The following is a 25,255-nucleotide window of genomic DNA, read 5'->3' as shown; positions in this document are numbered from 1 at the left end:
TTTATTATGTATTGTAAAAAAGGATTTCCACATTGAAAAAACCAAACAATTTGAAAGGCAGATTTCTATGCTTTAGATTTTCTACCGACATGTGTGATGATTTAGAAAGAAAGATCTTGTTGTTTGTATCCTAGAAAGTCAGAGCTTGCGTCGACATAATGTTATCGAAATTTTTTGGCCTTCCTATTTGACCGTTTAAAGTTGTAGAGTCTTTCACTTAGTGCTAAATTTTTTTTGTGCCTTCCAAGATATGAAAATTCGACAAATGTAGCCGTGGATGATCACATCGGTTTTCACTTTTTTACCATCTCCTACGAATCCAAAATGGACAGTACACTATTACCCCTAAAATATTCCAAAGATCAAAACGTTGAAAATAAAACATGGTATGCGGTTTGATCCATCGCACGGTGGGCAAAAACGGTCCCAAAGTCGCAGTTATTTTGGCCCACTGTGCATCGTTAGATGTATAAAGTTATCATAATAAATTAATAAATACAGATTAGGGTTTTTGATCTAATTTCCGTCTTACTAAGCACAACCCACGCTTTACCTCTCTTTCTTGAACGGGTTTTATCAATAAATGAAATTTTTCTATCAAAGATGACTTCTAAATTTATTCCCCTTTCCATAAGTTTCGTTGAATTTGATAAAGAGCCACACATTGTTGATATATTGTTAAAAATCTAACACTGCTTCTTGATTCCAAATTCGTCCGACGAGTTTCAATTCCGTTCAAACGCATTGAAACGCCATTGGATTTTCTTCGTCCTACGGATAAAGGTAGAAAAAAGAGTTTGCTAGAAGCGCTTCTTTTGTTTTGAGAACAATGAGTGTAAATATTCACCCAATACGCTCTAACAGGCTTTGTGTTGTAGCTTGTGAACTAACCCATCAGTACAAACGTATTATTGATTTGTGCACCGTCAAATCATTGATTATATTGATGTTTTCTGCTCGAAAGAACGGAAATGGACGATTACGATGAAGTAGCGCTCTACCCTATACATTTTTTTTTTCAACCACTGTCTGTTATTATCATTTATCATAACAAACAAGCAAAGAATAGCGCTTTAACCCAGTGTAGATGGATTGCGATTGATTTGAAAATCTTCGTTGTTCCATGCGAGTGAAATGAAGAAATAGGTGCATTATACATCAATGAATACGCGTTTGTTGATATTCACCAGTGATTGATTGTCCAACACAAAATTTTCAAAATCAGAAGCGATCCTCAAAGCAAAATAATCAAATTAATTTGAATGTTGTCGACGAAATTATCATCAATTCAGCATGAGGCAATAATTTGCCATCGATCTGTGTGTAAAAATCAACACGATAGCTCTTCAACGCTATATTTGTGTAAAATGAAAATAATAATTTTGCATTTCTCGCGTAACATTTGAAAGGTCTAATCAACTTTTGAAAACAAAACTTGCTAGGGCACCGAACTTGCTCACGCACCGAAGTACACCCAGAATTTCTCCTACCCACTGATCTTGTTGGTTTGCGTGGGCATACTTCGGGACACGCGTATAGGCCCTAGCAAGTTTTGTTTACAAAAATGATAGGTCCTTTTCAATTATCACGTGATATTTGATCCTCAAAATCATCCCCAAAGCCTAAATTTATAAAGAGGCGACATGTCAAAATTGGAACAATCGATTGTCTGTCAATGTCATAGGAAAAGTTATTCCAATCGAGCAGAAGACCTGTCAAATGGATAAGATGTCGTCTCTTTATAAATTCAGGCTTTTTAATCCCCACCAAGATGAAGACGAATACCGTGCGGGACCGAAATCCGTACACCTAAGCACGAGAGAATCATTAACGGTCAATACTAAATAATGCTATCACATTATGCTCTGTATCACATCTTTTTCCTTTACATTTATCTTTATTTTTCCAATATTTGCAAACACCAGGTCTTAAAATTACCTTCAATTATTAGAAAAAAAGGATTTAAATTGCACATATCTTGAATCAAAATCCGTACAGCGTTTTACGATTGAATCAAAATCCGTACAGTTTTGAATCGAAATCCGTACACTGTGTTGAGGATGAATCAAAATCCGTACAGTCATGAATCAAAATCCGTACATGAATGTAAATCGATCCAAATCAATGAAAAAAAAAACGTGTTGCTATCTTGAATAAAGTATTTTTTTTGTAGTTGCTTGGCTAAGAGTCCAAAACAGCTATATTCGTTTAAATACACTAGTTTACAGCATATTTGAACTTTGTACGCTGATGGTCATTTCCCATGTAAAATCGTGCGCTGAATCCAAAAATATAGTCAAAAAAAAATCTCGGTAGGATAGTTTTGAAGATATAGGGGTAAGAGAGGCATAGTGAACAGGTGGGGCATAGTGAGCATCGCGCGTGCTCCAGCTTGGACTTCCGGCCGTTCAGAACAAATTTGTTGGCTGTAGGATCAATATCTTAATGCAGTAATGCAGTTGGAGATCCAGAGCCAAAGTACGGGATGCTCACTATGCCCCGCCTGTTCACTATGCCCCTCCTTCCCCTAGCTAAAAAATGAAATCTCACTTTAAAAAAACTAAAACACAAATATCTCTGGCTGCAATGAAGTGATATTAATTATTTTAACGCCAAATTAAACGTGATAAAAGTTTTATTTCGATCGTTTCAACACTATTTTTCCGTGAGAGTAATGGTAGAACCACCATAAACATTTTAATTAACATTGCTTAAAAACTTAGCAGAAATTCAATTTTTCTTAGGAAAACTTAAAAAACAAACTATTAACTAACAACAATACCATCAATCTCACTGACAATTGATGTTCAATTGATCGAACGAAAAAAATTCTTACCTCTAATTTAGCGTTAAAATAATTGATATAATCTCATTACAACCGGAGATATTTGTATTATAGTAATCAAACTTGTTTAAAGTGAATTTTCATTTTTAGCTGTATCTCAAAAACTATCCTACTAAATTTTTTTTCGACTACATTGTTTGCACGATTTTACATAAGAATCATTCTTCAAAGGTTCAAGTTAATTTTTTTACTTTTAATTTTTTAACTAATGATATCAGCGTTAGATTAATTGATGCTCCAATTGATTCAAAGGAGAGGTAACTGAATTCTTTTTATTTAAGAAGGTAACTGTTCTGGATTTTAATGCTAACTAATATCATGTTTAAGGATTAATTTCTTCCAAATTTTATTCTATACCAGTGCTTTGGGTTAAATATTCTTACTGGAATTTTCCTCCGATCAAAACTTCGAGGTTTTTGAAATTTGACATGTGATAACGTGCAAGATGCGCCATACTTTGGAACTCCAACAACCCACTGGCATCAAGCGATAAATTAACCGGTTCCTAAGATGGTAGCCCTATAATGGCGGATAAGTAAAAGAAAAATACAACCATCTTAGAAACCAACAAAAAAGACAATGAACTGACATCAAGGATTAGTTTTTCGTTTTGTGAATGAAAATTAAAATTGGTAAAATAACGACTATAACTTAATTTAATTTAATACGTCAAGAGAGTAATAATCATAAAAATACAGATCTTTCATTGCTTCTTTTCCACAGCTTTCTTCTGCTTCTTCTCCATTGTTACCATTGCCTTTTCAAGTTATAATGCTTTCTTGCTTCCAACCCTAATAAAAATAACCATACTAGAGAGCTTAACGACGTGTTCGGGGTATCATCCAAACCATTTGTGGGAAAGTTTACCCATCCGGGATAAAGTTCGTTCATGGTATTCGTTTATTAGGGAACTTTCATTGCTCTTCTTCCTTTTCTTCCTCCTCTTCCTCTCTCGCTCAACCTTTTTCTTTTGTCGTTCCTCAATCCTTTGTTTCTTTGCGTTCTCTTTATCAATTTTCGCCCGCACTACTTTCATGTGTATTTCCGGTCATTCCTCGCTGGTAGCTAGGAATGCTCTCTGGCCCATTTCTGTCTGATCTCTGTAAATTTGTATATGCGTGTTGGTGATATCCTGTAGGGGAGCTGCGTTGTTTTACTTTTCGGCTGGTTCTTGACGCTCTTCATTAAAAGATATTAATAATATAACGTTTACAATACGAATAAAATAAGAGAGTAGCGATTCAATACGGCATCTCTTATGGTGGTGAATTGAACGGCAAAATCCCTGGATGCTTCTCGGTAAGATTTCTCCGCACGCATCATTGCTACAGTCTTCTCCAAATCCTCCGGCGTGTATTTAGTTTCCATGATCTGCTGAAAAACATTGGATAAAGTAGAATCGTCATTAGTGATGCACAAGTGTGCGGATTTAGAATCAGCTGTTATATATGGATCGAAATCCGTACAGTACTAATTTTGATAAATAAATACCATATGAACGATCCATTGCTTAGAATTGAGATATAAAACGATAAACACTTACCTTTCCGATCGACCTTCAGGAAACTACTTGCAAAAATCACTTAAATACGCTTAACAACTGGAAGTAAATCCGAGACATTTTCTTAGAAAATCATTAAGAACGCAACCGATTGACAGAAATGCCCGACACGTGATAAGGTTTTTATTTTTCTTATTTTAATTACATGTTATACTGCTTAATTGTTGAAGTAAACATCAAGCTGATGCATAAATGAACATGAATATGTATTCATGTATAATATTTACATTGCTATGATGCATATAAATAAACAAATTCAACAGGGTGTACGGATTTCGGTGCTGTACGGATTTCGGTCCCGCACGGTATTAATTTTGACAACAACCAGCCACGAATGAAGAAAAATGTTGACTTTGATACTCAGAGGTTGCCTCGATCAAGAGAAAGTTGTTATATGTCAAAACTCAAATTCACGCAGGTAGTTGGTCTATCTGTTAAAGTTGTCTTCATTTTCAGCTAAGTTGAGTGTACACGAAACGAAAATCAATTATTTTATTCATGTGTGTCACTTATACATTTTTGCTAAAACATCAGCCTTATACATTCCATAAGACAAACCACATAGGTCCTATAAGAATTCATTAAAGAGTATGTGTGACCGCTTATACATTTCATTTGAAACATGATCTTCATTAACTTTTTGCAAGGCGTCTGCGTCTGTTGACTTATACATTTTATGAATAATCAGCAATAGAAATTTGCCAAAAGGTATAAGGAGATTTCTATCCGTGTAGAAGAAATGATTTTTATCAGCACTGAAACTGATTCCACAACTGGCTCCACAATTATGGATCAGCTAAAATCAATTACACTAGTTTACAGCATTTTTGAACTCGGTAAGGTGATGATCATTTCCAATGCAAAATCCAACGCTGAATTCAATGCCGTGGTCAGAAAAAATTAAAGTAGAGCCATTTTTGAGATATACAAAAATTTTGATTTTTTGAATTTTGGACAAAAGTACGATTACTAAAATGTCAATATCTTTAGAACTAGTGCACCAATTTTAAATCTTTTTTTATGAAAATGAAGCTAAATAAATTTGCTATCGTTCATTAGAATATTATGTCTTAATTAAAAATTTAATTTTGAAGTCATTTAAAAATTTACAGATTTTTTTTTTCCTGCTAATTTTCCATAAAAATCTTGTTTTAATCAACATTTTTAATGGGATAAAAAGATTCAAAAAATCATTCCATAATTTATTCTTAAAGTCCATTTAAAACCGGAGAAAATGAGCCTTTAATGGATGAAATCGGTCGGAAATTGTCGAAGTTATGAGTATTTTTGTAAAACACTTAAAAATGTTGCTGAAATACAACAGCTTTAGAGTTCCTTTTCTAGGTGTCGTTGTAAGCATCCAAATCGCATGTAAAGTTTTCATGGGAGATTCTTTTCTCAACATATCAATTTGATTAAGGCATATCAGGATTTAAAACCGAGTTGATACAAAAGAAATTTATTTAGGTTTTATTAAAAATGATTGAGAATCGAATGACTTTGTCTTCGATGTTTTGAACTTGTTTCTCGAATCAGAAACCAACAATAGTCACCCATCATTGCTTCATCCCAAAACCCTTGGTAACGACGTTCCATCATCTTCATTTGTTGGTGAAAACGTTCGCCGTGCTCATCACTCTCGTCACCAAGATTTTCCGGGAAAAAATCCATGTGAGAATGTAGGAAATGTATCTTCAAAGACATATTCACACCTGTGTTCAGTGAAATAAAAGGATTTGAAATTAATTATATGTAACAAACACAATATTTTTGATTTATACCTATTTTCTCATAATTTATGAGCAATTCATCGACGGCTTCCTCATAGTCTGGGCTTCTGAAATTTCCTAAAAAGGTTGTGACAACACGCTGGAACGATTTCCACGCTTCTTCCTCATCTGGTGTCAAAACTGTATTGAATGCGGAATCATTGAGCAGTTTTTTGATCTGTGGGCCAACAAATACACCTTCCTTTATCTTTGCGTCAGATAAATTTGGAAATACTGATTTCAAGTACTGGAATGCCGGCCCTTCTTTTTGCAACGCTTTGACGAAATTTTTGAATAGCCCAAGTTTTATATGTAGTGGTGGAAGTATTATGCGTTCTTTTACCACAAGAGGATCATTTTTAACGTTGTCTTTACCAATTGTGAAATTATCCCGTTTTGGCCAATCTTTTCGGACGTAGTGTTCCTTACGAGCTCGACTGTCCCATTTACACAAAAAACACATATATTTTGTGTATCCTTGTTGCAATCCAGTCAACATGGCAATCACTTTAAGATCGGAACAAATTTTCCAATTGTGTTGATTGTAATTTATCAAATTGAGCAATAGAGCCATTGATTCATACGTTTCCTTCATATTAACGGCATGAGCTAATGGAATAGAAGGTTTCTCATTCCCTTGATGCAGTAAAACGGCTTTCAAGCTCAACTTGCTGCTATCGATGAATAAACGCCATTCAGCTGGATCATATGACTCACCAAACTCTTCAAACAAGCCGTTTACGTCATGGCAAAAACATGCCTTGTCCTTTGTAGAATAATATTTGTCAAATTTATTGTGACGATTCCTGTGACAAGAAATTTTGACCTCCTTGCTCAGCATGTTGTGTTCTTTCAAGCGTGATGCCAGCAATTCGGATTTCTCCTTCGATAAGTCGAGATCTCGCACCAAATCATTAAATTCGGATTGTGTAAACAGTTTTGGGTTTCTTTCCAATTCCACCTCGAAGTCTTCCTCGCATTCCTCCTTGAATTCCTCCTCACTTTTTGTAACAGTCGATTCAACAGAGGGCGCTCGTTTCCGCTTTGGATAAACAGGATACGGGACCGAACTTGAATGTGGAACAGGTTTTGTCATAGAAGCCACTTGTGGATACTCAACTGTTTTGTGACGTCCTTGTTGCTTAACTTTTGTCAAGCATAAATAACAATCCGTTGCATGACAAAACGGTCGACGCCATATGGTGGGCATGTCAAAGGACAAATAGCGACTGACAGATAACAAATAAGTGAGTTAGTAAGTAAGACATTAACACTTATCAAAAATAGATGAAGTAAGATGATGTCGATCAGGAAAGAACAAAGCACTACCATGCTGTACATAAATTGTTTATATGAAAGTTATTCAAAAAATCAATTTACCTTGCGCCTGACATCCACCTAGCCAAGCACGTTTTGCACGAACTACATAATACTTTTGGAATCCACGGTTCGTCAAAGTCTCTAGGATCAATTTTAAAATAAAGCCTGTATGCAGTTTGCAACGAAGCAGTGAAATTGACCGATTTTGTAAATATATAGTTGCCACACGCGTAACAAAACTTTTGAGGATCATTTTTACACTTGAATTCACGTTTTGTCGTATACATCGTTAAGGTTCAATTTACTTTGATGCATTTTCGAAAAAATCAAAAGCAGTTTTTTTCGACGCATTATTCCAGATTGCTATAAGCTCGCGTCATTTTGTGTAGAATAGCAAAAGGAATCGAATAGTGCGAGCATTTTGCAATCTGAACTAATGCTTCGAAAAAAACTGCTCTTGAATTTTTCGAAAAAGCATCAAAGTAAATTGAACCTTAAGCAATGTTAAAGAAAGAAAGCTGTCAAATTGAGTTGGTTGCGTTAGGTTCTCGCCGAGCGGTCTCACAAACACTAGCGTAAATTATATTGTTGAAAATATCCCATTTAATTTTGCGTGACAGCTGGTAGTGTTAGTGAAATGCACCGTATGCGTACACGTCCGCAGAAAGGCTTACTGGAAGTGGTGCATGAACCTAGGAGCGGGACAACGGCCAATCTTGGAACATTCAATTTCCATGATTTTACAAAAAATTTCATAACTTCGACAATTTCCAACCGATTTCATCCATTAAAGGCTCATTTTCTCCAGTTTTTAATGGACTTTAAGAATAAATTATGGAATGATTTTTTGAATCTTTTTATCCCATTAAAAATGTTGATTAAAACAAGATTTTTATGAAAAATTCGCAGGAAAAATAAAAAAAAATGCTGTTAATTTTTAAATGACTTCAAAATTAAATTTTTAATTAAGACATAATATTGTAATGAACGATAGCAAATTTATTAAGCTTCACTTTCATAAAAAAAAAGATTTAAAATTGGTGCACTAGTTCCAAAGATATTGACATTTTAGTAATCGTACTTTTGTCCAAAATTCAAAAAATCAAATTTTTTGTATATCTCAAAAATGGCTCTACTTTAATTTTTTCTGACCACGGCATTGAATTCAGCGTAGGATTTTGCATTAGAAACGTTGGTCAACCACTAAAGTTCACACTTTTTATGTTGTTTTGTAAACTAGTGTAATCTATTCAGTATTGACAATTTTCAAGAATCTTGTGGATTTCATATAAAGCTGGCTGTGGTCCATCTTACCACGTCTTCCCTTATGGTGTGTTTTTGTATAGAAAATCAAACTCTTAACATTGGTTGGTTAACCTGCGCTGAGCATCACCTTTTGAAGATAAGCCCTAATCAAATAAAGCAACACAAATTGAATCCATGGAAACAATTGCCAATCATACTTCTGCATTCAATATAATGCCTCCTCAATAAGTGTAAACCAATCCAGATGAGAACTACTTCCACAGCCATGAAGATCATTATGCTGATATCAGTGCTAATTTTAGGCTTCTGCTCAGTAAGTAGAATAACGTAAATAAACACTATCGCCGATTTATCACAAAACATCAAGCTGTTACTTTGCGTGATTTGGTCGTCGTTTGTGATAAATCAGCGGAACAATACTTACCCATTCGTCGCTAATTTTAGGCTGAATATAGTAAACAAAAAATGGCAGAGATTATGAAATTTACGAAACAGTGCTACCAAAAGCTCGACATTCCATTAAAATCGGATTTGATTGAGCGTGTAGTGTATAACCGAAACATACCGGAGGACCAGACGACCAAGGTACATATATTGACCTATCCTAATTATCCTATCCTATCCCTAATGGTTTCATTTCAAATTCACAGAAATTCATCAACTGTCTGCTGACTGACATGGGCTTTTGGGAGTCCGAAGGAGTTATCGACCGAGAGGCAGCATTCAATTTTGTGGCGGAGCAATACGTTTCGATGAATGTGCGGGAAGTCCTTTCAAAGTTCTTCAGACCGATCGGGGCCACTCAGGATGATAAGGCCTACAACTATATTAGATGCTTTTTCCAAGACTACGACAATTAAAATTCGAGTGTAATACTGATTTTCACATTGATAAAGTATGATCAGGTTTCAATACTTCTTATTGTGCATTTAAATAAAAAATATCTGTACACAGTAAAAAAATAAATTTTGAAATCACATCAAAGTGAATGCGTGTTAAAAATATGGTGTAATATTACTTGCCATAAAAATTACATGAGATTATCGACATGATTGAAGTGCGGCCTCTGGATGTAAAATTAACATTTATTTTTTGCATGTTTACGCCGCTGGTGAACTGACTTCCGAAGCGATTAGCAGCGCTGCAAAAGAACTGTCACACGATTCAACCGTGCAACGTTGGTCTCCAACTAATCTAAATAACAAAATGATAAATATGTCAAATATTTAATTTATCTGTTTAACAATATGAAATATGAATTATGAATAAAATAATAAAAATGACAAAATGACACATTACTAACGAACACCTTAAAAAATTAATTGTCAACATCCCCTATATGACCGTTATTGAGCATCACCTTTTGAAGATAAGCCAAAATCAAATGGACGAACAAAAAAAAACATTGCAGCCATAAAAGCAAGTGCCCATCTTACTTATGTGCTCAATCTACATTGTCTCCTCAACCACTGCAAATCGCACCATCGAAAGAAGCACTTCTACAGCAATGAAGATCCTTTTGCTAATTTCAGCGTTAGTTTTTGGCTTCTGCTCGGTAAGTAGAATGATTGAGTCAGAGTACCAGTCACCAACATTAATATTGCTCCATTTCTCGACTCTTCTAGGCTGACTACAGTAAGCAGCAAATTGCAGAGATTATGCAAGTGACAAAGCAGTGCTACAAAAAGCTTGACATCCCATTTGATTCCGATTTGATTGAGCGTGTAATGTACAACCGAGACTTTCCTGATGACCAAACGACCAAGGTAAATTTGCATCCTTACTGAACGCTGCAAGCTTTTTTAACATTTCGTTCCAACACTCACAGAAATTCATCAATTGCATGTTGATTGACTTGGGCTTCTGGGAATCGGAAGGTGTTATCGACCGGGAGGCCGTGGTAAACTTCATGGCAGAACAATACGATTCGGAGAAGGTGCGGGAAGTTGTTGGAAAGTGCTTCAGGCCGACCGGAACCACCCAGGAGGATAAGGCCTTCAACTATTTGAGATGTTTTTTCAAGAATAAGACGTTTGTGATCTGAGCGTTGTTAGTTGAGGACAATTTGTTTCAGTTTATTATGTATTGTTGAAACACATTGAAAAAACAAAACAATTTGAAAGGCAGATTTCTATGCTTTAGATTTTCTACCGACATGTGTGATGATTTAGAAAGAAAGATCTTGTTGTTTGTATTCTAAACAGCCGTGGCTTGTGACGACATAGTGTTATCTAAAACTTATTTAATTGGAAAACGAGGTATATTTTGGCCTACGAATTAAACCTTTTAGAGTGCGTTTAAAGTTGTACAGTCTTTCACTTAGTGCTGAAATCCATGCTATTGGGTTGTCTTCCAAGAAATGAAAATGCGACAAATGTGATTTTCTCTTTTTACCATCTACTACGAATCCAAAATAGACAGTACACTAGGTATAACTTTACTACCCCAAAGTCGCAGCTATGTAGGCCCACTTTGCATCATTAGACGTATAAATTTATCATAATAAATTAATAAATAAAGATTATATTTTTTTTTGTTTTTATCATAATGATACATCCTGAAAGCTGAATGTTTGCTACTTTATTAAAGTATATACACTGACCACTCTCTGTTTTTATCATGTAGCATCACAAACAAGCAAAGAGTAGCGCTTTAGCCTAGTGTAGATTAATGGACGAGTGCACCGTTGAATTTGAGTTCACTCACTCGAGAAAAAGTGACACAAACTGCGGGCAATGTTTACTAATCATGAACACTAAATGTTCATGAATAACTCGTCCATTGCGTTTGATTTGAAAATCTTCGCTGTTGCGTGCGAGCGAAATGAACAAATGAGTGCATTATACATTAGAGTGATGCAAAATTTGAAATTTTCACTCCACAGTACTTAAACAATTCTAAATCGGATCCTGACTAACCTCTCGAAATTTGAACCCATTTGGTGAGAAACTGAGATGGCACAAACCATTTGAAGTTTGTATGGGAATTACTATGGTGAAACCAAGATTTTTGTTCATGTCTATCTAATAATTCACCATATGGGTCTGCTTCAAAAACTTTCAATTCAACTTGTACTTGTTCCCATGGTTCAATGCGCTGATGTCTTATGGTCATGCTCAATCAACTGCTCAGCAGGCAACATTGGTGTTTCTGGTGCTTAGAATAGAGCACAAAAATCATGCAAAATACAGTGTTGCCTACAGAGCAGCTGCTTGATCATGTCATAAGTTTACAAATCTCTTAAATAATTAATAACTATTTCCAGTCTCCGTTTTACATAGAAACGATCTTCAGCAAAGTTGTAACTGAAATTAGAAAATTTTCTATAAGAATGGCTATCGAACTGTTTCGCAGCTCAATATGGAAAAAAAGACTAGAAGCGAAGACAACAAATCAAGAGGACTGGCAACTCTTCCATTTTCTCATACGAACGCTATGAGACAGGTACAATCGCGTCATCTGCCGCTCAAAGGTAAATGCTTCGAACGAATTTGATAGCAAAGATTACATCCTCAGACGAAGGGTTTGTGTATTTGCTCATTTTTCTATGCGTTGCTTCCACCTTCACTCAATCGCGGTGCTACTGTATCTGTCGCTTGAATTTTGGCAAAGTTTCCAGTCTTCTTGATTTGTTGTCTTCGCTAGAAGGCAATGAAAAAAAAATTGAGATTTCCCATAGTAATTTACATGTAAACTTCAAATGGCTTGTGGGAAGTCTGTTTCTAACCAAATGAGTTGTAACTTTGGGAGGCTAATCAGGACCCGATTTTAAACCATTTAAGCACTGTGGAGCGAAAAAGTCAAATTTTGCATCAGTCTATTATACATCAATGAATAAGCGTTTGTTGATATTCACCAGTGATTGATTATCCAACACAAAACTGTCAAAATCAGAAGCGATCCTCCAAGCAAAATAAACAAACTAATTTTGAACAAAACTATTCTTTTGAATATTGTCGACCTCGATATTACCATCAATTCAGCATGATCTGTGTGTAAAAACCAAAATCAACGCTATATATTTGTGTAAAATGAAAATAATAATTATGCATTTCTCGCGTATCATTCGAAAAGGGCCTATCAACTTTTGTAAACAAAACTTGCTAGGGCGTATACTCACGCACCAAAGTACATCCACACAAACAAACAACACCATCGGTTAGGGGAGCATTACTCCTCCCCGATGATCTTGTTGGTTTGCGTGGGCATACTTCGAATCTCGCCCTAGCAAGTTTTGTTTACAAAAATGATAGGCCCTTTTTAAATTTCACGCGAGATTTGATCCTCAAAATCCCCACCAAGATGAAGACGATACTGAGAGGTTGCCTTGATGAAGAGAATATTGTTATGTCAAAACTCAAATTCACGCAGGTAGTTGGTCTATCTATTTAAGATGTCTTCATTTTCAGCTAAGTTGAGTAACAGAGAACATACATCCAAGCTTGAACAAATGTTTCGAAAAATTGTGTGTAAGAATTCAAATTAAAATACGTTAGAAACACTAACGCCGCCATACGGAATGTTGCGACTCGAGTTTGCGATTAATGAGTAAACTGAACTAAAATTTGGGTTGATCTTATTGGCCGTGTAACTACTAACATTTGACAGTTGTCAAATCAGTTCAAAACAAACAAGACAAAACAATGAAAATCGATCGAGTTTCTGCGGAACCATTATTTTAAAATAAAAAACTAAGCGGTGAAAAGTTAGTTAATGTACTTTGACTATATGTTTTTAGTATTACTTCTACGTGAAGTCAACGATTTAGATAGTTGAAGATGCTAATTTCAAATAACAGACTGTAGTGGTAATTTTTATACGATAGATGGAGTAGATGAAAGCATAGAGTTGATACTTCCGTTAGAGTACGGCAGTGTGAAGATTGTATATAGATATTAGTTAATGTGATAATTTATTGCAACAGTGATTTGTTTCAAATCAATTTCAAAGAGGAATTCGAAAAGCCTCGGGGGGAAGTGGTCGTAACATAACTTTTTCGTTGCTAGCGCTTGGACTCCACGTGAGAAGAAAATCTCCTGTAGTTCGGGTGACTCGCAGCGATTTATTCAGTGGCTGCTCCTGCAATTTGGAAGGATGTTAATGAATGAATCGATGTAAAACAAAACAATAAGCAAACCCTTACAATTAAGCATCCTTTGGAAAATTGTTTATTTGCGCACCAGTAAAACTTGCGGCCCTTGTTTTGATCGGTTTTAAACAAACAATGTTTTGACATTTATGTAAAAAATGACGTCTGCCGATCATCGACGCACGCTATGTCTGAAGGCACTGTTTTTGCAACTTTCATGTATCTCAAATTTATCTTCCCAGGAAGTTAGTATTGATCGTATCAATCAAATCTGTGAAGGTTTTAAAATAGTTCATCTTGGTTTTTTTGAAAAATAGTATTTTGAAGTATACTTAGCCGTTTATGAAGGCGTATATGGACTATTGACGATACAAAACTGTTACGAATCGAAATAAATTCAGCTGAAAATGATTCAAAAGGGGATTGAAGAAGTCAAAATATTAAGTTTCAATGAAACAGTAAGATTTCTTCTTCGGTACCGTCAGATATCGTAGCTTTGTCAGGGTCTCCTAGTGTTTAAATTTAATAATAAAATAATTAAACAAAAGTCCCTAAATTTACTATTATCCCGCCATTCCATAGCAAAACGATATTGTGGTTCTCAGATTATGATCAAAATTGTAGTTTTGTTTCTTATCACAATCTTTTATTTATTTTGTCGTAAGGGTGGTCCAAAAAATCGATTTATTTTTTATTTTTTCAAAAATGACTTTCTTTCAAAAAATCATAATTTTTTAACCACTAGCCCGCATTCAAAGTTCTAAATATTAAATGAAAGGTGAAAAGAAACAACTGTAATAAAACATTTAATGATTTTAAAAAAAATTGAAAAACATTGATTCTTTTGCTCATGCCCTCGATCACATTTCACAAGGAAAGCGTAAAAGAGAAATAGATTTTGCAAGAAATTCTCTCTATTATACCTGATTTCTAAGACATGGAGTGAGATGAGACAGCTATTAGAAGTTAGACTCAAATTCAAATACCTGTTTATAAGTTTTTCCTTCATTTCGTTGAACTTCGATGAAATTCTTCAATCGTTCCGGATGTTATATGAACGTCTCTGAGTTTGGTATTTTTTCCTGAAATTCTCAGATAATTCATATAGGTCACAGTACTTTCCAAATGTTATTAAATGTTCCCTGTTCCTCACGTTTAAAGAACTTTTTGCAGAGCATTTCATATAATGTTGCTATAGTTCACAGAAGTCTCTTGAAGTTCGGTGAACTTACCAGGAGGACATTGAGCTCTCCTGAAGCTCACAAAACGTCCCTGAAGTTCGCAGAATTTTCCTGAAGTTTATAGAATTTCTGCTCTAAAGACCGAAGCACATCTTTCAAGTTTGAAGAATTTCCTGAAGTTTGTATAGCTTCCCTGAAGTTGCTGAATTTCGCTGCTTCTTTGGAAGAACTTCTTTAAAGTTTGCATAATTTTCCTTATATTTATTACAGATCCCTACAGTTTGCAAAATTTACTAGAAAGTCACTGAACCTTCCTGAAAGTTTCCTTAGACAAAATATGGGAAGTGCAATGAAGCTCTAGCAATTCTGTAGTAACTCAAGGTGAAGGCTACCTAAACTCACTGGACAAGAGGAGCTAATCTCATGTGAGTTTGACATTATCGGATAAACGATTTTCAAACAAATTCGTCATGGTTTTCAGAATTTATTTTCGATCTCACCGTTGAGTCAAACACCTCTATTTATTTTTAAAAATCCTGGAAAATTTTCCACCCCTCAGGATGTGTTGGTGACAAATGCCACCTTCGTCACCTTCTGAGTACGGGACACAAAACTTCCGGATACCTGCCATATCCTTTATTGAACTCTGGTAAAAATCTTTCAACAATCGTCGCTTCTAAAGTGTCATGATTTTTTTTACAGAGTCGCTTTTTTGTAGCACTTCAAGCGAACTATCTAATTTCTTCATGATTCCAGATTTCCTACACGATACATCTATAAAAAAAACACTAGAAACAGGACGAAAACCAATGCCTACTCTGATTACGTGGCTGTCACGGACTGTCCTGCTCCTTTTGTTTTCTTTTACTCTTATGAGGAAAGATAAGTTAAATAAGATGTTGTCCTACCAACAAATATAAAATGATTTCGCGCAAAGTTGTCATAATCAATATGGATCTTACTTACAAAGAGAACTTCTTTAATGCCATTTAGATTAATTAAATCAACTTTTGAACCTTATTTAACTCCATTTTTTTTCCATTCATAATAGATTTGTATGGTCCATAGTCCATATAAGTCTTCATAATCGGTTCTGAAAACTTAAAAACACGTTTTCTCAAAAAATCTAAGATGAAATATTTTAAAACCATCACAGATTTGATTTTTATGATCAACACTAACATCCTGTGAAGAAAAATCAGAGGTACATGAATGTTGCAAAAAAAGTGCCTTCAGACATAGCGTGCGACGTCGATGGGCAGCGACACTAGCGCCACCACGATATTGCTAGTTTCAAATGTCTATTCAAAATAGTTAAATTTCTTACACACTTAAGGAATTTGACTTGGATGTCTGTTCTCTGTGGTTGAGTGTAGAAGAAATGATTTTTATCAGCACTGACACTGACTTTACAATAATTGATTAGCTAAAATCAATAATTGATCAGTTAGTCAAGCGTGTTAATCAAATGGATGTGGTCTATAATTGTGGGGCCAGAATGCTCATAATAAAAATCTGCACATGAGTGTGACTATTTGTTTTTGTTTGTTACCAACCTTAAAAGTGAACTCATTGGCACAGACAAACAGACGTAACTCTTCATTGTGTATCTTCGTTCACGCCTTTAAAGGTTAATTTGAATATTATCAGTTCCGCGAACTACTCGCCGCAGCGCTGGAGTCGGATCACTTTGACGTTTCTATACATTCTTTAGAAATTTTAAGCAATATTTTTTGCGAGTTAGCGAGCAAGCTTGTTTTCCGCAAGAAGCCCGAGAGATGTCGTTACATGTTTTGAGATACTATGTTTTCAAGAAAAAACTTTTCAAGGGAGTACGTCTATTTGTCTGTGTCTTTGGTTTCATTCAAAAATGTCGGATGTACAACTAGAATAACTATCATTTTGATCGAATCTTAGAAATTGAATTGCATTCAACTGATATTAGGTACATTGAAATGAACTTTTTGCGGTGAGATGTAAATGAGACGCATCCTAGTTTTCACTCGGGTACATTTCGCAAGTATGAGTAATCTCTCATGAGAGCTGAACGAGAGATTTATACGTAAGATTTTTTCTAAACCTCACAGTGGTCCAGAAGCCGTAATGGGGAGGAATAAATTGTTTGCGCCTCAATAATCAGTTTCAGGTTTAAAGTGCCTTAGGTATTTTTTTTTATTTATTCCAACCTATCTTTTGATTTGAAAGACAAGAGTGTGTCCTTACAATTAAAGAGTTAAAAACAATGTTTTAGTTATTTCAGAAAGATCGGCACAATGTTAGTCAAAATTGTAAAACAATTTGTTTGACGCAACATTGCTGAAGAAATCATTTTTGCTATCTCTGGTTCCCGATACATACCGGTTTGTAACAAGTACCTTGGCAGACCGATACTCCTAAAAAAATACTTATCAAATTTAATTTTTATACACTAGGCTGTTCCCATACTTGCTTTTCAGTTAGAATTATGTACAGCAAAAATCAACAGAGGTATGACGTACTTTGATGGACCTTTACAACGGACCTTTGATGAATCTTCGCAAAGATGTACACTCCCGAGCATAAGTTTAAGGACACCCCCAAAAAAACATGACAAATTTGTTATGTTCATATCTCTGCCATGTAAAGTTCAATTTTCGTTCTCTTTAGATCATTTTAAAGGTACTGAATGGAACTTTTCTTGTAGTTAAATTGTTCAATATAATTTTCAAATTTTGTATGCTAAAAGTTCACTCAAAGTTACAATATTTATCAAAATTTACTCTGAAGAATCGTGACAGATTTTCTCAGAATTGGGTTGGCCAAATTTTGAAATAAAAATAGTAGTAGAACACTTAGGGATCGTCCATTAATTATGTCACACTTTAAGGGGGGAGAGGGGTTTTGGAAACTGTGACGAGCCTTACAAAAAACAATTAAGGTCCATATAAAAAATGTGACAAAGGGGGGAGGGTGGGTTGAAAATTGGCCAAATTTGCGTGACATAATTAATGGACCTTCCCTTATGCTTCATTCATACCATTAAAATAACCTTTGGAGATGGAAAATTGAAAAAAAAAACATATTTGCATGGTTTTTTGGGGTGTCCCTAATTTTATCATCGGTAGTGTACAATATTTCATTTGAATCAACTTTGCTGAAGAATCAAATTTTCTATCTCCATTGGGTATCCTAGAATGTCTTAGCACAATTAAAAAAAACATAACGTAGCTCTGTTTACAGTAATTCCGATTTACCACTTTATCTCATGATTTCGTAGAGCGGCCAAAAACATGTGGATCTAATTAACTTTAGCTTTGTGTGTGATGGTTTGTTATTTGCAACACTTCCGTTTCTTCAAAGTGAAAAAAAAAATTAAGCTACCCGAGCAAAGTCTGAGATCAAATTGAATTCTAAATTTGATGTTGTGATTTCGCTGATGTGACATCACATTGAAAACTATTTATGCTATCAGTGAGAGCAAACTAAAAACTCAATTTGATATTAATGTTTCCTGTTGATAACAAAACAAGTTTTCATTTTTATGTTATGCTAAGGCAATTAAAACAAACCTGCAACAACATATTTTTGAAGAGCAAATGTACAGCAAAACAAAAACAACATTTGCTATCAAACGTGTCAATCGCGTAAACTGAAATCAAATTATGATTTTGGTTTGATGTTTCTATCAAAACTTGATTTCAATTTGCTGTCATTTTGATGCTGAACTTTGCTCGGGTACTTTGCCCGGGAAAACTGCAGCAACATATTTTTGAAGAGCAAATGTACAGCTAAACGAAAACAACATTTGCTATCAAATGTGATTATCGCGTGAACTGAAATCAAGTTATGATTTCGGTTTGATGTTTCTATCAAAATTTGATTTCGGGGCTCGGGAGCCCTGTCAGATAAGGCAGGTATTACTAATAGCCGAGAGATACGAAATCAAGCATGTAACTTGGAAGAAATTTAAATCATCAAATTATAATCTATTAACAAAGAACTGGCCACTGCATGTTCAAAACCACAGGTACGAGAGAAGAATTGAAGTCAAATTTGATTATCAAAAATAAGTCATGACCTTCAACGATTGCTTATAAAAAGCGCATCCTGGTACTGAGGCAACAGTCTTATCAGTGTACGCTCTCACTGTTCATGCTAATTTTCGGCAATTCGTTCGCACTGCTCACTTGATCACAGTCAATTCCAAAGATGAAGCATTCGGTGTTCCTAGTGACGGCTCTCTTCGTTGGCCTATGTTCGGTAAGTCTAATGTCTAATTTAGCTGCAATTGAGGGATCATTCACACCACATTACAGGCCGATTTCAGCAAACAGGAGATTAAGGGCATCATGGATGGTGCCAGAGGATGCGTGACTAAATTTCCAATTGGCCCGGATGTATCCGGTTTTGTCGAAAGCATCATGTACAATCGGGATGTGAAGAACAACCTAACCACTAAGGTTTGTAGTGATTGATATCAGTGTAGTGTGAACATTCTAACAGATTGAAAACGTTAATTGCAGCAATACATCCAATGTGTGATGCAGGCAATGAGACTCATGGACGCGGAAGGGAATATCTTGACACAGGCCTTAGTCGAATTCTTCCGGGACAACTACGACGAACAGTTGCTAATAAAGCTGATGAACACCTGCGGGAAGCCGGAAGGAGCCACCGTCGAAGATAAGGCGTTCAATTTTTACACTTGCTGTTTTGCTAACAAGGAGTTTGATATTTGAAAAATTGAACCGGTTTTTATGTAACTCGAAATAATTAAGGAAATAAACACCTTCTTGCTTCTGATCACTGATTTAATGAAATTTATTTAGAAAACGGCGAAGAAATAGAGTATTGAGTGTTATTATTGATTTGCAAATAAATCCTGTAGAAAAGCAAGATCGCTATCCAACAGAGATTTGAATAGATACTTTTTTTTACAAGGATTTAAAATATATATTTTCTGAGATTCTGACAGAAACATTTTGCGATCGCTTCGATGATTGTTATTTTTTCTTAATGAAAAACTAAATGTTTTTACTTAAAAAAAAACTGCTGTAGATAGCCTTTAGAGAAAAACAATAATGAACAATATCGGCTCGGAACCCTTTCATGATTCAATCGGAAATTGATTCTTTCAGAATTTCAGACAATATTCTATTGAGATCTGAGTTGAAAAAAAACTCTATGTATACGTTCTAAATTTTATCAGCTCCAAAAAGCATCTTTGCAATGTATGTGTTATGCGGTAAAATTATGCCAGAACAAATTCACTACTGTCACCTAAAATTTCTGAAAAAATAAGGGTGGAATCTAAAAATAAATTTGTGAAATTTGTTTTTGTATGCTCCATGGAGGTAATTTCGTCCTATTTCAAAAATTGTAATACGTTTGTTTGCTTGCGCATAATCTGCACAATGTTTTTATTCGTACCGAAAAACGGGGTGAAGTTGATCACTACAAAGTTCCATTTTCATTTCTCAACAATCGTTTTTCATGATATTGACCGCTCTTATCAGAATCCGCATTATTCTGATTCTAAGGAATTCATTTATTCTGATCCAAGTAATTCATCCTTAGATTCTCTTGGAATTTTAAAGTATTTTTCTATAAATTAACAGAAGCATCCTTAAATGATTCTATTTAAAATTTACTTCTCATTATAATTCCCATGCAATTCACGTCAGAATTATATTAAAATTACCTTTTAATTTTCCTCGAGATTCTTCTCGAGATGCCCCTGAAATTATCCTCGGAACAGGCATAAAACTCTTCACATATAGTTCCTTTTGAATTGTGCCATCAACGTTTGCTTCTCTTGGTATTTTTCATGGATCCTGGAATCCGGTTCGCATGAAATTTTCCACGGAGCTACTAAAAAATTCTATTCTAAACTCACAAAATTGTCTAAGAGTTCTAGTCAAAACACTCTTATGGCGGTAAGCTTCAATTCGGATTAACTTTTAATCCCGTCCCTGTTTGGATGATCTTCAAAATGATTGCTTGGAGTCGTGTTGATTAGCTCTGATGTCCACTTCAAAGCAGCCGGACATTATTGATCGGGATTTAATCCGTGGATAGTACCCGTTGGAGCTTACCAACATTAGAGTTCTTTCCTAAACTCAGTGTTGTATTAACGGTAGGGTGATGGTGTGCTAAAGCCAGAGCCTCCAATTTGGAAGGGATCCCGGCTCAGAGGCATCAATCATATCCTTCTCAGTAATATACTTCAAGAAATTAATCGTTGGTTAGTTTTGTATTTGTATCGAACACTATAGCTTTTAAATGGAATAATAAATCATACAAGTTGCTATCATGAAAAGAAAAAGAAAATTTCTCACATATACTGTCAGATTACAGAAGAACATTGGATCAGGCCTAACTGGTAGCGTGGCCAAAATCTCTGGCGCCGTGAGCTTATTTTCTACAGATTTACAAAGATTAACAAAAGACCAAGTTGTGACGGTTTCTGCCCTTCTTCTTCTTCTTCGCATTTCAAGCTTATTGCATATCGCATATTAGCTTATTGCGTGCTCTCAACTTAGTGTTCTAGATGCACTTCCACAGTTATTAATTGAGAGCTTTCGATGCCTGTACCATTTTTGCATTGATATGATTGTGTGGCAAGTCCAATCATACTTCTATGCCCAGGGAAGTCGAGAAATTTTCCAACCCGAAAAATTCCTAGACCGAACCGGGAATCGAACCCAGCCACCTCCAGCATGGTCTTGCTTTGTAGCTGCGCCTTTACCGACTGAGCTAAGGGAGGCCCCACTTAGTGCCCACTTAGTTTAAAAACCCACCGCCTAGAAGGCACTCCATTCTATCTATTAAATAGAGCGTCATAGAGAGAGGGGTTCTTGGGTAAAGTAGTGCATTTCATTATATTGAGAAATGCTACCCAAAACATCAAAGACCACAAAAACACAAAAAGCAGGCCGACTTTAAAAAATACCCAGGGTGGCCAGTGAATTTTAATTTTGAAATTCCGGCTTTTGGCGGTTTTCCCGGTGCAAACCCCAACCATTTCTCAATTGTTCATATTCAGCAAGAAACAAAAGTATTCAGTAAAATTGGGATTTAAGAAAATTTCCAAAATTGGTTTCGACATATGTTTAGAGTCTTAGAATGTTACAGTGTCGTAGAATGATTGAGAGAATATTTAAAATGTGAAATATTCTCCATTCTACCGTTTGTTCCCCTTCACATCATTCAACCTTTTGTACCTTAGACCTTTTGTCTTTCGTCCTACTCCAGGTTTGAGAAGTATTTATTTGTGTGTCAAACACATGGTTGGAAAAATAATCAAGTTCATCGGGGGAGAGTGATCAACTTCAACTTTAAGGTATTTAAATTATTAAACAATATGCTATAATTATAACACTGATTTTAATTAATGTGAATGACTTGTTTTCATTTTCTTAAGGGGCCATTCAATAATTACTTAAACCCTTAGGAGCGAGGGGGTGTTACATATTTTCGTACGTTTTCATACATGGAAGGCAGCGGGTTTCTGAAATATCTTACGTAAGCATGAACAAGTAATATATAAACCATATAAATATGTGTACAAGGGAGGGGGTTATTAAATATTAATCAGTCTTACAATGAAGGAAGGGGGTTTGAAAATCCCAACAAAGTGATTACGTAATTATTGCATGCATGATGTATGATAGTGGTTTACCACCCATTGTAGCACGGAAACTAAGTCCGATAGCAGTGGACTCTATTCTCTGTTTGTCTTGATCAAGCTTAATAATCTCTGATTGTTCTCAACACATCGCAGTATGAAGAGCCAAAAACGGATTGGGTGGATCGATAGGTAAAGTCGCCTATACGCATCTACGGGACAGTAAATAATCTCTTTCCAGCAACATGATCGCACAATTGGTCAAAAACGAGCCCCCAAACAGGAAGATGCCCCAATGAGTGGGAAGAAGAGCCCGCCCTTTATCCACGAATTGTTATCAACAGGGAGTTGGCATTCCCACTCTCCCCGTCCAAATCGCTTCAATCGGATGCTTACGTACACAGCAAAAAAATAATTTTAATAGAGGAAATGGCTGTAATGTTGGTCTATGGATCTTATCTTGGGCCCATCGTGGATGCACTTCAATCGCGTCTAAAATATGATGTAATATTACTTGCCAAACAGAACAAAATTAACATTACACTGCTTTTACTGCATTTGTCTATTTTTGTGGCCATAAAAATTATATGAGGGTTTCGACATGATTGAAGTGCATCGTCTTGGATGTAACATTAAAACTAATTTTTTGCTGTGAATAGAGAGCTAGAATATTTGTTGACGCCTAAATTGTTGCATGACGCCTAAACTCTTTACGGTACTCATCATTATCAACATCGGGTTGTGATTGCCGTTCATTCTTTTCAAACATATATTTGTAGTTTTAACTATATCGTACTTTTCCATAGACTATATTCTCTCGTTAACTGTATATCTTATCAGTTATTAACTTATTAACTGTCTTATTAAACCATTTCTCCATTATCACATAGAATGATCAAATGTTTCCTAAGTAATTTTACTGAATTTCTACTTTCATCTTAGTGGAAATCACACATAAAGTCTGGAACGCGCAAAAATTGGTCAGCTTCAAATTGGTGTATTTCTGTAAAAAATGCATAAAAAACCTGAAATGCTGCATTTGGTAGTTGAGTGTAAATGGTTGCTATGATGTGTTTTCACCGTTTGCTCTCCAGTTTTCAAAATGACATCCAAGCAAGAGGAGCAGCGTGTCAAAATTTTGCTCGCGCAGCAAGAGAATCTGACGTTCTCACACGCCAGGTTGGCAAAATTGCTGGATGTGGCCAAATCGACCGTGACAAACGTTTTAAAAGTGTTCGGGGAGCGTCTGTCGACCTCCAGGAAGCCTGGAAGCGGTGGCAATCGTAATCCGGCAGCGACGAAGAAGAAGGTGGCGGTGCAATATAAGCGGTATCCTAACCTCTCCATCCGGGACGTCGCTGGCAAGCTCAATGTTTCCCATACCACTGTGCAGCGTCATGGACGACGAAACTTATGTGAAGGCAGATTTCAAGCAACTTCCGGAACAGGAGTTTTATACCGCATCAGGAAAAGGGAAGGTGGCTAAAATTTTCAAAACAATCAAACTATCGAAGTTCTCGAAAAAATAATCCCGTCTGGCAGGCCATATGCACGTGTGGTCTAAAAAGTGGCATTTTCATTACTACGGGAACCATCAATAAAGAGATCTACGTTCAGGAGTGCCTGGAAAAGCGGCTTCTACCATTCCTATAGCAACATATTAGACCTGTGCTGTTCTGGCCGGACTTGGCGAGCTGCCACTATGGGAAAAAGGCAATCGAGTGGTACGATGCGAACAACGTGGTTGTGGTACCCAAAGACCACAACCCTCCCAACAGCCCTCTGCCCTATCGAACGGTATTGGGCCTTGGTAAAACGGAATCTCAAAAAACTAATAACTCCATGGAAATGAGCAGCAGTTTGAATCTAACTGGCGTTCGGCGGCGAATAAGGTTTGGCACTGTGCAAAATCTAATGAAAGGGATTTAGCGGAAGGCACGGCAGTTCGGATTTGGCAAGCCAAATGAATGAACGAACATTTTTTCCTTTAAATATATGAATTGAAGTACCAAAAGAAAAATAAGAAGATTTTTGTGATATGAATTTTGACTGAAAGAAACGATTTTTTTGTCGACCAATTTTTGCGCGTTTCAGTCTTTATTCCCTATTTTCCGAAAAATCCAGCTGCGTAGGAGATAACCTCTACCTGTGAGCGCAAACTTGTTATTTGTGTATTCGGCCTTTCAGTCCCCTTCTCATCATTTGACATTTTCTCCATTCAACCGTTTGTCCCCCTTCACATCATTCAACCTTTTGTACCTTAGACCTTTTGTCATTCGACGTTTTGTCTTTCGTCCTTCTTAATTTGACCCTTTTTGAATCATTTGACTTGTTGTCCGTTCGACCTTTTGTCCTTTCGTTCTTCTATCCATTAGAATATTTGTGCATTTGGCCTTCTGTCCATTGGAACTTTTGTCCATTCGACTTTTTGTCCATTCGACCTTTTGTCCATTAGAACATTTGTCCATTCGACCCTTTGTGCATTCTACCATTTGTCCATTCGACCTTTTGCCCTTTCGAAATGTTGTCATTTGACGTTTTGTCATACGATCTTTTGTCTTGCGACCGTTTGTCATACAACCGCTCCGGATGAGTCTTTGATTTCCTTTGAAAGATTT

The 25,255-nt window shown here is 35.8% G+C and overlaps 2 protein-coding genes across 2 annotated transcripts in view; one reads left to right on the top strand and one right to left on the bottom strand.

Annotated features, from left to right (window-relative positions):
* The window catches only part of LOC135702868 (serine-rich adhesin for platelets-like), a 337,028-nt gene that overhangs the window by 105,538 nt on the left and 206,235 nt on the right, over positions 1-25,255 (bottom strand). The gene's annotated exons all lie outside the window — the stretch shown is intronic.
* Positions 10,240-10,812, top strand: LOC135702857 (uncharacterized). Its single transcript, XM_065223899.1, has 3 exons — positions 10,240-10,316; positions 10,387-10,527; positions 10,590-10,812. The coding sequence occupies exons 1-3, from the start codon at positions 10,269-10,271 to the stop codon at positions 10,803-10,805; spliced, it is 405 nt and encodes a 134-aa protein (XP_065079971.1). The 5' UTR covers positions 10,240-10,268; the 3' UTR covers positions 10,806-10,812.

Source organism: Ochlerotatus camptorhynchus, unplaced genomic scaffold (assembly GCF_037179485.1).
Source record: "Ochlerotatus camptorhynchus isolate MF236.1 unplaced genomic scaffold, CSIRO-AGI_Acam_v1.1 ptg000202l, whole genome shotgun sequence".
In the NCBI taxonomy this organism is placed as follows: Eukaryota; Metazoa; Arthropoda; class Insecta; order Diptera; family Culicidae; genus Ochlerotatus; species Ochlerotatus camptorhynchus.
Note: the sequence above shows the minus strand (reverse complement) of the source record. Positions and strands in the feature narration are given on the sequence as shown.